This window comes from Sciurus vulgaris (assembly GCF_902686455.1).
Source record: "Sciurus vulgaris genome assembly, chromosome: 2".
NCBI classification, from domain to species: domain Eukaryota; kingdom Metazoa; phylum Chordata; class Mammalia; order Rodentia; family Sciuridae; genus Sciurus; species Sciurus vulgaris.
Window position 1 is genome coordinate 114,318,331 of NC_136462.1, and position 12,450 is coordinate 114,330,780.

At 36.7% G+C, this 12,450-nt stretch overlaps 1 protein-coding gene across 4 annotated transcripts in view; it reads left to right on the plus strand.

Moving 5' to 3' along the window:
• Window positions 1-12,450, plus strand: part of IQCH (IQ motif containing H) — a 198,932-nt gene that overhangs the window by 11,021 nt on the left and 175,461 nt on the right. For all 4 annotated transcript variants that reach the window (XM_079129578.1, XM_079129580.1, XM_079129581.1 and 1 more), the window contains exon 4: window positions 4,601-4,718. In XM_079129578.1, coding sequence (XP_078985704.1) covers window positions 4,601-4,718 — 118 coding nt within the window. The remainder of the gene's footprint in view (window positions 1-4,600; window positions 4,719-12,450) is intronic.

Below are 12,450 nucleotides of genomic sequence, written 5' to 3' on the forward strand. Positions count from 1 at the left end.
AGAGGTTGATATGTGACATGATATGTGACATTTGAAAGAATCTCAATGAATATGAGATCATATAGAAATAAATTCAAGAATGACTCAAGCATGACTCCAAGACTTGAGCTCTGGGGTACTGAGAAGGTAGAGAAGCCATTGATCTACAATGAGAGCTAATGGAAACCTGCTTGGGAAAGGGAGAGTGAAATTTTGTGAGAACTTCCTCATGCATATGGGGCTTGGTTTGGGGGAAGATGAAGCAGGAGATATTCAGTTTAATTAAGTTTTAAGTAGGTTGAGATAAGGAGCTAATAAGACCAAAGAAATAGAAAGGTCACATACCAACTTTTAAAAAGTCTTGGAGATAAGAAGGCCAGAAGTTAGACAAATATATATTTATATAGCATGCCAAACTTTACAAAGCACTTTCACATACATTGTCTCAAATCATCCTTAAAAATCACACTATGAAGTAAGTGTTGTAATTATCCCCATTTTATAGATGAAAAAACTAAGATTGAATAAATTACACAGGATCACATGGCCAAGAAATCTGCAGGAACGCTAATAAAGACTAATCTTTCTGGTTCTAAATTCAGCATATATTTTTTTTTCATGTGAATGATAGTGTAATTGTATTTTCAAACTATTCTCAATATTTTAAAATTCTTGGAAGAAATCATTATCATTCTAATTAAAACCTCAAAAAACTCTTGACTTGAGTTAAATAATTTAACGAAATAAAATGTGCTTGTCCATACTGATTCAATACTTTAGGTTTTGGTCATTTATATCCTTAATTTTTAAATTTGGGAGTATGACTTCAGATAGATTAGAAACTATGACTTGAAAATATTCTTTGAAAACAAGGAATTTTTAGGAATCTGTAGGAACAATTATAAAAGAGATTCTTGGAGAAGAAAATATTGGAAGTTACTTTACAACTCAGTCTGCAATCAATATTTTTTGGCCAATTGGGGGTCTGCCACTGTGTGATCAAGAGCCTGGTCTTGGAAATTCTGCTGTCCTATTGCTGTAACAACCTAGAGTAAGCCTCCGGGACTGGGATTGAATGAGGACTAGGACCTAAAAGTCAGGCTGGCAGGAGCTGCCCATGTCTACTCAAACTCAAGGGCAAATGCCCAGGGAAGGGGAGATACATAATAAGAACTGTTGATCTCTGCTGTTCCTGTGACAGCAGAGCACAGTTCCTATGAGTAACTGAGAATCAGCATTGCTCAGATTTGGGGCTTCACTGCCTATGGACACCAAGGAAATTGGAAGAATTCATTCCAAATGACTCCTATCCCTGGGTGCACCTATAAAAATGAGTTAGATATACAATAATTGTTAACCTTATTGCCATTGTGATCTTTATCCTCGTTGTCAATATTTTCATCACACTTGGCACTGTGCAGAGGACTTCATTTAAACTGTGAAAGATAAAGGATTTACCTCTTGAGGAAACTGAGGCTTAAGAAAGCCAGTCCCAGGGCACCTAGGTGGTTGATGGTGAGGTCCAGACTCAAGTCCAGATCAAAAGTCTGGAATCTTGTACTCTCCTCCTATTTCATAGCTGCCTGAAAACCACAAAGTCTGCTTTTCACAAAAGATTGTTTTCCTTTTAAGCAAGTATTGCTCAAAGGGAAAATCTTGCAGATTTGTCTAGTAGAGCTGAAATCCAGTAGGCACACAAAGTGATGATAATTGTTGCCAGCAAATGCAAGATTTTCCTAGCTGTCATTCTGAAAACAATGATAAGGACCTTATCAAAGTAGCAGGTTTTCTCCAAGGAGCTCAAAGTGCTTTTGTATTGTTTTCAAAACAGGTTTCACTATTATCCCCACTTTGGCAATGATTCTTCTTCTGTGTCAGAGCATGCTTCTTCCTCTTATCATTGCTGGCTTTCACAGATTTTATTGCTGGTGGTATCTGCTCACACTGTTCTTAATGACCATGCTCTGCTTATTGACACTGGGAGGGTGACTACCATCTGTACCAGCACTATCAGAACTGCACAGAAATCTTCAGTTTATACTCTGTGGTGCTGGTATTTGAAGGGAAAAAAAAAAATAAACCAGAACAAAGCAAATAAATAGTGGTGAGAAACAGAGACAGGGAAAGAAGAGGCTTCTGTTAAATGGTCAGTATAGATTAGAAAGCACCTCGTCACTCAATTATTGAAGCACCTTGGATCCAACCCATATTGGGTTGTTCCCATGCAGTACACAAAATCCCAGTAATATAGAATATGCCTGCCTACCTGCTAGTCTCACTCATGTACATACATAGAGGAGGAGAAAAGGAGAAGAGAAAGACAGGGTAACAAGATTGTTAACACTTGCCGTGCTACATACATATATATGAGTATATATTACTATTTGGATGCTCACTTGTTTTTTTACTTTTTCTGTGATTAAAAAAATAATTTTTAGACAGTATCATAGAATTAAAAAAATAACCCATTTGCAACAGATATAACACAAAAAAAGCTAATACCATGTTCTTAAATAGAAAGAATTCTAGCTGCCCCCCCTCAAAAAAAAAACTTGATATAAGCGAAAGGGCATAAGACTACCTACAGAGATAGGAATGCAAATAACCAGCAAATTTAGGAAGAATTTTAATGTCACTGGTAACTAATAAAGTACATATGAAACAAAGAAAAATGTCTTACTGGTAAACCAGAGAAATTCTAGTTAAACAATATATTACTATTTTTTCTTCCTAAATAAGCAAAACAGACTGTTTAAACCACAATAACATTCAGTGCTGATGAGTGCACAGTGAGATGGGCATAGTTTTGTACTACTGGTGAAGAAGTATAGCACAGAGTTCTTTTTTTTTTTTTTTTTTTTTTTTTTTTTTGCGGTTAGCACAGAGTTCTTAACAGCAACTTTTCAACCTAAGTGAAAAGATTTTAAAAGTTGTTTTTTTTTTTATTTAAGCATAGCTCTAGGAATTATTCTAGAAAATAAGAAGAGCTACACATGAATCTCTGTGCATATTGGTTTTAGTAATATATCTAATAGTAATAAATTTGGAAAACCTTAAACATCCCTAGTAAAATAATGATTAAATCCCTGACAACACATGTGTATGTGTATTATGTATCCATTAAAAATTGGTATTGTGGAAGAAATGCTAATGACATAGAATATTTATCACAGTACCTGTTGTGGGGGGAAGCAGGATATGGAATTCCGTCTCAGTCAATTCTCAATATGTAAATTCTCTTCTAAACATGTAACCATGGGAGTAAAGAGATTTAAGAAATACACCAAGAGACTTTCATTTCTGGAAAGATGGTGTAGATATTCTTCCTCCTATACTTCCTGCTAAGTCCAACTAAAATGCCTGGATGTTATATATAAAACAAACTTAGGAAGACCTTGGAAGGTGGCAAGAAGAAGGCAGACCAGCTAGGGAACTTGGGACGCAAGAAACAGGATGGCAAGTTCCCTGAGTCTTCTTTTTTGCCTCACATGGCCTATGTCTAACCTGCATCATTTTCTTTCTCTCCAAATAATTTCTTTAAACTTTTCTTACAAGACAGATCTCTGACAACAAATTCCTTTAGCTTTTGTCTGACTATGTCTTTATTTTCCTTTCACTTTTGGAGGATATTTGTTGGATAATAGAATTGGGGGTGGGCCAGTTTTTTCTTTCCATGTTTTAAAACTTTTGATCCACACTTTTGTTGCTTGCATGGTTTATAAAGAGCAGTCCTACTTAATTCTTATCCTTGTTCTTTCTCTGTGGTTTGTTGCAAGATTTTCTCTTTGTCTTTGGTTTTTCATAGTTTGAATAAAGAAATCAGAACTATTTTTAAATTAAAAACTTTAAGATACTATATGACCTGCTATGTTCATTCTTACAAATTTATTTTGTTTTTAACATGGTTCTCCCATGGAACTGTCCATTGCTTACTAAGGAAAAATTTGGGGGGAGAAGGGTATCAGGGATTGACCTCAGGGGCACGTGGCCACTGAGCCACATCCCCAGCTCTATTTTGTATTTTATTTAGAGACCAAGTTGTTTAGTGCCTCACTTTTGCTGAGACTGGCTTTGAATTTGCAGTCCTCCTGCCTCAGCCTCCTGAGTCATGGGATTACAGGTGTGCACCACCGTGCCTAGTTAAGGAAATCTTTTAACCAAAATTGATCTTTAAATCTTTGCAATTGTATAAAATAGCAGAGATATAAAAAAAATGTTCATATTAGCTGTTTAGGGGGCACCATTTTGAATAAATTTAACATTGGCTATCCTGTAATTTGGTTTTATTAAAAAATATACAGCTTTATGTATTTTTCTCTACCAAGAAATGTTTTATAGTGTGATAACTCTTGTCAATTGTTAACTATATAAATTCAGTCAGAGATAAAGCTTTATATTCATGCTGTAATGGTCTTTATAAGACTTGGACGTTCTCATGCTTAATAAAACAACTGCAGATTTATAGCAGCAAAAAATGGTAAAGATTGGTCTAACTTATTATAATCACCAATAGCATATTTCCTTTTAAATGTAATCTTTACTATGAGTCATTGTTTCAAAATAATTTGAGAAGCTTTTAAGATAGCAAATTTGATTTTAAATTCTATTTCTTTTTACTTAGGCTGCTTCCAACTCTAATTGACCAGAAATCATTTGTTTTCCCTCTGGGAACTGAGGGTAAAGTGTGGCCATCCCCAAAACAGCATAAGTCACCTCCACGTGTCTTTCCAAGAGCAAAGGTAGGAATAGAGAAATCCATAGAAACAGAAAGTAGATTAATGATTACCAGGGGCTTGGAGGAGGGAGACCAGGAGTGACTTCTATTGGGTATGAAGTTTTTTGGGGGGAAGATGAAAATGTTCTAGAATTATACAGTGGTGGTGGTTGCACAACTCTGTGAATATACTAAATACCATGGAATTATACATTTTAAAATGGTGGACTTTATGGCATATGAGTTATATCTCAATAAAACAATTAAAAATATTTAAGTAAAAGTAGGATATTTGCTTCATATTTCAAATTAGAAAACATAATGAATATATAGGTCTGTTCCTGTAATTTCATATTATTGCCATTTCAAATATGTGCATCACACAGTTTCTACAACAAAAGAGCTTTCTTTTCAAAGCAAAATAAATAAATCAAAACATAATACCTTTAAATTTTTTGAACAAAGTCTAAAAAGGAAAGTTTCCAAGTGGCAAGAAACAGAGCTTAAGAGTTTTCTGACTTTGCCTCTATTTGATTTCTGATCCCTCCTTGCCTTAGTTCAGATGTCTGTAGCAGAATACCACAGGTAAGGTGACTTAGACAACATAATTCTACTTCTCATGGTTCTGGTGGCCACAAATCCAAGATTAAGGTGCTGGCAAAACTGATGTCTGCTAAGGGCATTTCCTGATTTTCAGACAACTTTCTTATTCTTGGATATTCAGGTGGTAAGGAGAGAAAAGAGAGAGACAAAAAGTGCTTTTGAATGTTTTGATAAGGGCACTAATCCCATAATGGAGGGCTCCACCCTTACACCCTAATCACCTTCCAAAGGCCCCACCTCCTAACACCATCACCTTGGGGCTTAAGATTTCCATATATGACATTGGGGTAGACATAAATATTCAGTCCATAACACTGCCTGACTCTCTTAGACTAACAATAGATCACCTCTTTTGGATACCGTTGTCATCACTTTGAAAATACCAACTTGTTTAACCTTCAAAACAATCCTAGAAAAAGGTGTTATTATTATCTCCATTTTATTTTAAAGAGACCAAGGTACAAGATATTAAATAAGTTGTCCAAAAGAACACAGCTAGTAAGGGTCTGAGCCAGAATTATGAACTTAGAAATTTAGGGATCTAAAGCTGGGCTCTTATCCACTATGATACTCTTTCTTAATAATAGCTTTATTGAGATATAATTTACATACAATAAAATCCACCCTTTTAAAGTGTTTGATTCAGTGGATTTTTATATTTAATGGTACCCTTTTAGAATTACTTTTGTATTACCCTGTATTTTTCCTCCATCACACTTTGCACAGTTTATAATTAGATAGTGAGTTAAATGGTTCTTTAATGGCTGTCATCCCATTAGATTATAAGCCTTCTGAGGATAGGATCATGTCAACTTGTTTATTATTGTACTCTGCCAGGGGATTCTTAATAAATGTTTATTGAATGAACATCCTGTGGGGATGCTTTGTGCCCTTGTAATTATCAGTCCAGTTTTCTCTGCAGTTAGAAAGCAGCTTACTCCCTCCTGCCTGTCTTTGTACAGGTCACATGAGGTCTGTCTGGCCACCATCTGTGGAGTACTTACCAAGGATTGTTAGAGGGATGCTGAAAGACACAGATCAGGTCTCTGCTCTCATAGAGCTTATGTTCTAGAGGAGGGAGACAGACCATCAAAAAGAAAATACTTATAAAGGCTCTGCTGAAAATAAGAGAATGTTGTGATAAAGGAAGCTTAAACTTCTCATCTTCCTTATTATTAAGTAACTGCTTCCAATAAATTTCAATTTTATTTTTTGCTTAGAATCTCAGGAGAGCCATAGTTGGTCCACAAAACCAGAGATTGGAAGTTTTATTGATTTATAAGAACAATGAAATAAAGAATCTGAAATTAGGACCATTGTAGAATGTATAAATGCTATTATTGTTGAAGAAAAAAATGAATTTTGGCCAGAAATTTATTTTCCCCAGAGAGTTGCGAATCCTGGTAAGTGATCATAGAGATCAAGAAGTACCCATACTAATAAGAGTAACCCATGTATATTCTTTGAATCCTGTGAGCATGGGTGAGCTTCATTTAGAAAGGCACATGCACTGCTTCCCACCTTGACTTTACCTCCAGGGCCCAGATCCCTATTGTTTTATTCCTAATATTGGTGACATCTGCTTAAAAATGCATGTTGGCTGACACAAAAGATAGCTCTAATTTTGCATTGTAAAGTCAGTGACAAACAGTGTTGCTTTGCCAGCTGTTACACATGCCTACTGCACCAACATAAAAGCTCAGATTATTAAGTAGTTGTGAAATCCAACTGGGATATTGCCACCTTTAATTGCTCACTTTCAACCTTTTAAACTAGGTAAACCCCAGTTGCTTCTGTAAACCTTCTTTCCCCAAAAGTGGATGACTGCTTTTAGAATTCCAATTCACACCAAAAAACTTAAATGATGAACAATTAAGAGTCGCTCAATTGTAATTAAGAATCATAAGAATTGTTTATTAAACTGCTTTTAACAATGAAAAAGCACACTTTAAATCTTTATAATTAAAGAAAAAGAAAGTTTACACTAATCTTTCACTTTCTGAAGTTTTCCTCTTTAAAAATATGAAATATTAGTGACAAAAATATTAGTAAGTAAAGTTGGAATAAAAAGTCTTATTTTCAGAATTGTAGATAAATGTGTGTGAAATCTACATAGTCTGAATTTTTACTTATTAAAATACTCATTGTTTGATTTTCCTCTGAATTTATCAGTAATACAATACTGATATCTTCCACAGATTTCTTTCATTTGCAATATCTACAGTATAAACACATGCAGATATTTATGTTGATTGGGAATGTATTTGTTTTCACTGATGCATTAGATTTTCAGTTGTTAAAAATAAAAGTCATCTTTTGTTCACAATGCTATATGTGAAGCCATGTTCATGTAATTTTTTGCATAAGATATATGCTATTTCAAAATCAAGAAACTTTGAAACAAACTATGAAACATGGTGTCATATTTCTGAATTTTTTTCTATTGACACTCCTGAAAAGAGAGGGAAAGTGTGACCTTATAGTTTCCAGGGTCAAGTGTGAAGAGCCCAAAGCAAGTGAGCCATCTTTGCCATCTTATGCTTTATCATGTAAATGTATAAGAATTTTCCACTCCAAAGCTGGACAGCAAGATCACTTGAGTCCAAATTTGAAGCTAGCCTGGGCAACATAGTGAGACCCTTACTCAAAGAAACAAACAACAACAAAAAATAAAGAAAGAAAAATTTCACTCCAGTTCATTATGTAATCATTTTTGTTTCAACATAGAAGTAATGGACTTTATCCCAAAATATCTAGATAAAACTCATGCCCCTGAGAATGTATCTCATGTTTACTGTGTTACCACCACCCTGCCAATGGAACCCTGCTTTGAGAAGCAGAGGTTGGTACCACATCAATTTGTTTATTTATGTAGTGCATCGTGATGCCCTTCTATGTGCATGGCACAATGGTAGGCCCCGGGACACAGCTGTGTTCCTCTCCTCATGGAGGTAGTGTCAGTGGAAAAGGTAGACTATCATAAAATTGTGGAAAAAAATGGGAAAAGTATAGGATTCTGTTGGAACCTCTAGAAAGACTCCACCTCAGACTCAGGAGGATGTCAAAGGTCCTCCAGGTGAAAACTAGAAAACCAGAGTTAGCCAGAATGAAGGTGGGAATACTGAATGACAAGGATGGGGAGTGAGTGCCTAAGCTGAGGAGTCTACGTTTATAAAAGACTGGGGATGAAAGAACATGAATTATTTCAAGAACTGAGAGTAGTCCAGTCTGACTGAGCGTAGTATAGGAAGAGAGAACTAGAAGATGTGGTCCATTGGACAAATGCTCTTATGAACTTGGCTTGGGTGTTTGGACTCAAGTAAAGTTAAGGGTAATGGAGACAATTAAAGGTTTCAACAGACAAGTGACATACATTATATTTGCTTTTAAAAATATCACTTTGGCTATCATTCAGTGCAAGTAATGGAAGGATCAAAACTAATTTGGAGAAAGTTGCAATAATGTGAGCAAAAGATGATGGTCTAAGAAGAGTTGTGGTGAGGAGATGGAGCATAAGATCAACTGGAGGTAGAATCCAAAGTGTTTGAAAAGAGAGGAGAGACAGATGCCAAGGGCAATGCTTAGGTTTTGGTCCTAAAGCTGGTGTATGGGTGTGTTGGCATTATTCACTAAAAATAGGAAATACAAGATGTTCTATTTCTATTTGTGCTTCTTATTGCATGAAATCACATGTGTTAGAAGAAATTAGGCATTCAAACAATTAAGACAGGGCCATTGCATTGGGCATAAGTGGTTTGAGACTGAAAGTAGATGGTTCAAATAGGTAATTTGAGGAGAATTTAATAAAAGTACTATTTCCCAGGAAGAAAAGAGGGAGCTAGGAAATAAGAAACAATGTAGAATGCTTTGGACTAGCAAGGAACACCTATCCTTAGTCTTAAGAGTCAAGGGGAGATGGGCACAGTGGCATATGCCTATAATTCCATTGGCTTAGGAGACTGAGGCAGGAGGACTGCAGGTTCAAAACTAGCCTCAGCAACTTAGTGAAGCCCTAAGCAACTTAGTGAGACCCTGTCTCAAAAAAATAAAATACGTATTTTTAAAAAGTCTGGGGATGTGACTCAGTGGTTAGGTGTCCCTGGGTTCAATCCCTGGTACAAAATAGAGTCCAGGGGAGGGAGTGGTGCAGTGGATGCTCTAGTATGCTTGGGTCCACCCCATCCTCCTTAGGACTGAATCACTCATCCCTCTAACTCTCCAGAATGTTGGTGCTGATGGATCACAGCTGAGATCCTTCCAGGGCCATGCCAAAGAGAGCTGCCTAGCCCAAAGTTAGTCTTCTCCTCAGAGCACGAATGACTGGTTGATGCCTGCAGGGTACAAAACTTAGCCCCATTGTCTCAATATGGTACAAAAATAAGGGCTGTCTCAGCTCCAGAACTCCCTATTGGATCAGCTGAGAGGAACCTGTGACTGTATCACAGTTCAACTTCTCTCACAGGTCCTACATCCCTCTCTCCTCACTGGTGTTGACCCCGAGAACACTCCCCAATAAAACTCCAGTGTGCATCTGTTTCAGAGTCTGTTTCCCATGGAACCCAAACAGAATCAAGTGGTTAGTGTACCTGTTACAAGATGGGGAGGGGATGAGAGTGTGGCCTGAAAGCAACTCTGATCTTTAAGGGACACAGCATGGAGTGGGGTGCTCCACCTGTAGGGATCTCAGTGAGAGGCAGCCAAAAGAATAAGTACCCCCACCTCAAGTTCCTCCTTCCTTCTGATCTCCTGCTCATGCTCCCCAAGGACAAATGGAAAATGTCAAGCACAGTGCATATTAGTTTTTAGAACCAATAATTTCTAAAAGACACACATGAGCAAACTGACCATATAACTTATTGTTTATATCAGGGAATTTTTAGCAAGAAAATAGGATGCTCTTAATAATCACTTGAGAACAATAGGGTTAAACCAACATCCTGCAGCCTACTAAAACTTTCGCTCATCTATTAAGTCATTTAGTTATTCAAAAAAATCAATTGTCTAGAGAAAATCAGGCACTATCCTAAAGAAGTAGAGGACTTATCCTTGAGAATATTTTGCGGGACACTGACAAATAGGTGATTTCATGGTCAATGGAGACAGAAAGGAGTCCTGTTGTGATTAGAACTGAGAGGATTTGGTGATTGGTTTGGGATAAAAGAGAGCCAGCCCCTAGCTCTCAATGTTATCAATGATGACTCAGTAATCCAGCTTGGGGACAGAGTGCTAGTGATACCATTAATTAAATGGGGGACATAGGAGAAGGAGTAGTTTCTGTTGGGGTGGTGGTTGGAATAGGGGAATGAGATTAATTCCATTTTCAATGTTGAATATGAGCCTCCAAAACAGAATGCCCAATAGGCAGCTGAATATACCCATGTATAGTATGGAGTTCTGAAGAAATTTCAGAGAATTATCTCCAGATTTGTTGTGATTGACATTTAAGGGGCAGTTCAAGCTGGAGAAGATGAGATCCCTCAAAGAAAACACCAAGTGAAAATGATTAGAGTGTTCCAGTTGCAATCTCTGTTTTTATTGCATTCTAAGATACCATAAATCACGAGTCAAAATCAATTAAGAGGTTTTCAGGTTTAAAATGCATTAAATGCAGTTTTAAACCAACAATAATATATATTTCATATGCTCCCATGTCACAAAGTTTGAGTCTAAATCTTTATTCACTAAAGTCTAAAGATTTTTCCAATTCAATTGTGGCCATTTGATATTACATATTGTATCATCATGCAGACTTTTTTATAACCCCGATTTGTGAAGTTTAATCTTTTTGCCTCTCTTGATTTGTAATATAATTTTGAGGCATAATGAAAAATACTGGAACTTCTTTTCATTGTCTTAATTGATTGAACTCATAATTTCATATTTCCCTTCACTGAATTACCCTTCCCTAAAAGTTAAACGCCTTGTCTTAAAATCAGTGGAAGGCTTCTATCAGACAACTGTTATATATTTGAGGATTGCCTGAGTTTGTGGCACTACCCTGCACAGCTTTGAAAACCCTAGTCTATTCTATGAGATTCGCTCTGCTGGTTTGTGACAGATTCTGCATCTACAATAACTTTTTGTCTTAATGCTGTATCAAAATGTAATCTTTTAAAAGACATTTTAAGGCAAAATTAGAGATTCTGGTTTAATTTAAAAGTTAAGCACATGCAGGGTGCTTAGGGTACTTTTAGGGTAATGATGGAAGGTACAGATTCTTACATGCGGCTGAAATCAGAGGTGTGCAATACTGTCACAGCTTACTCCTGTGAGTAGTAACTGGCAAGTTTCTTTGGACATCAAGTATGAGAAAGACTGACTTCAGAAATGTTAAAACCTGAAAGCACATTTATCTTTAAATATAAGAAATACAGTAAGCATCATAAGAGTCTTTAAATTTTATCTCATAGTTTCAGTGTTGAAAGCATTCTTGGAGGTTCTTTTGTAGTTGCTTCCACAGGCACTTTATGAGACATTGATTCAGATTGTTGAACGAATTCTGAGTGTAGATGATGTGCCACTTGCTCTGCCAGGCTCTGGGATGCGGAGGTGCTCATCACAGGTGTCATCCTTCTACCTGGAACTGAACATAGTGGTCCTCCTCAGGAGCCCCGGAAAACTTCAGAGAGATGTGTGGGGTATCACAGAGCTTTGGGAGCACTGTTGGCCTTTGTGAGCTGGGATGCTAAACTTTCTACAATGCAAAGGATATTCTGCACAGGAAGAGTGCTACCTCTCTTGATAGCAATAGAAGTCACCCTGGGAAACGCTGCAGAAGACAGATGTGTGGTTGTTAAAGCCAAGACCAAGTGCAGGGGATGGAACACAGTATCTCTGTGGCATTACTGTCTCTTTCTAAATAACATAGATTGCTCAGCTTGGACACCTGCTTTATTTACCAAATATAACTTAGGATGATTTTTGGCAAAAGCAAAAAGGTGAAGCTTTATTTCAAAGAAAGTGATGTAGGCCCTAATAGCATTCCAAAAACTGGAAAAATAGCCAATAGTCCAATACCTGGCATGTGGTAAAATGATCAACTTTGGGTCTTATTATTATTTACCTAATTCTAGAACCTCAGAATTTGAGGGGACCTTAACAGTCACATAATTCAACTTAGTATCAGCACCAGCCCAAGCCCCCTTTAGGACATT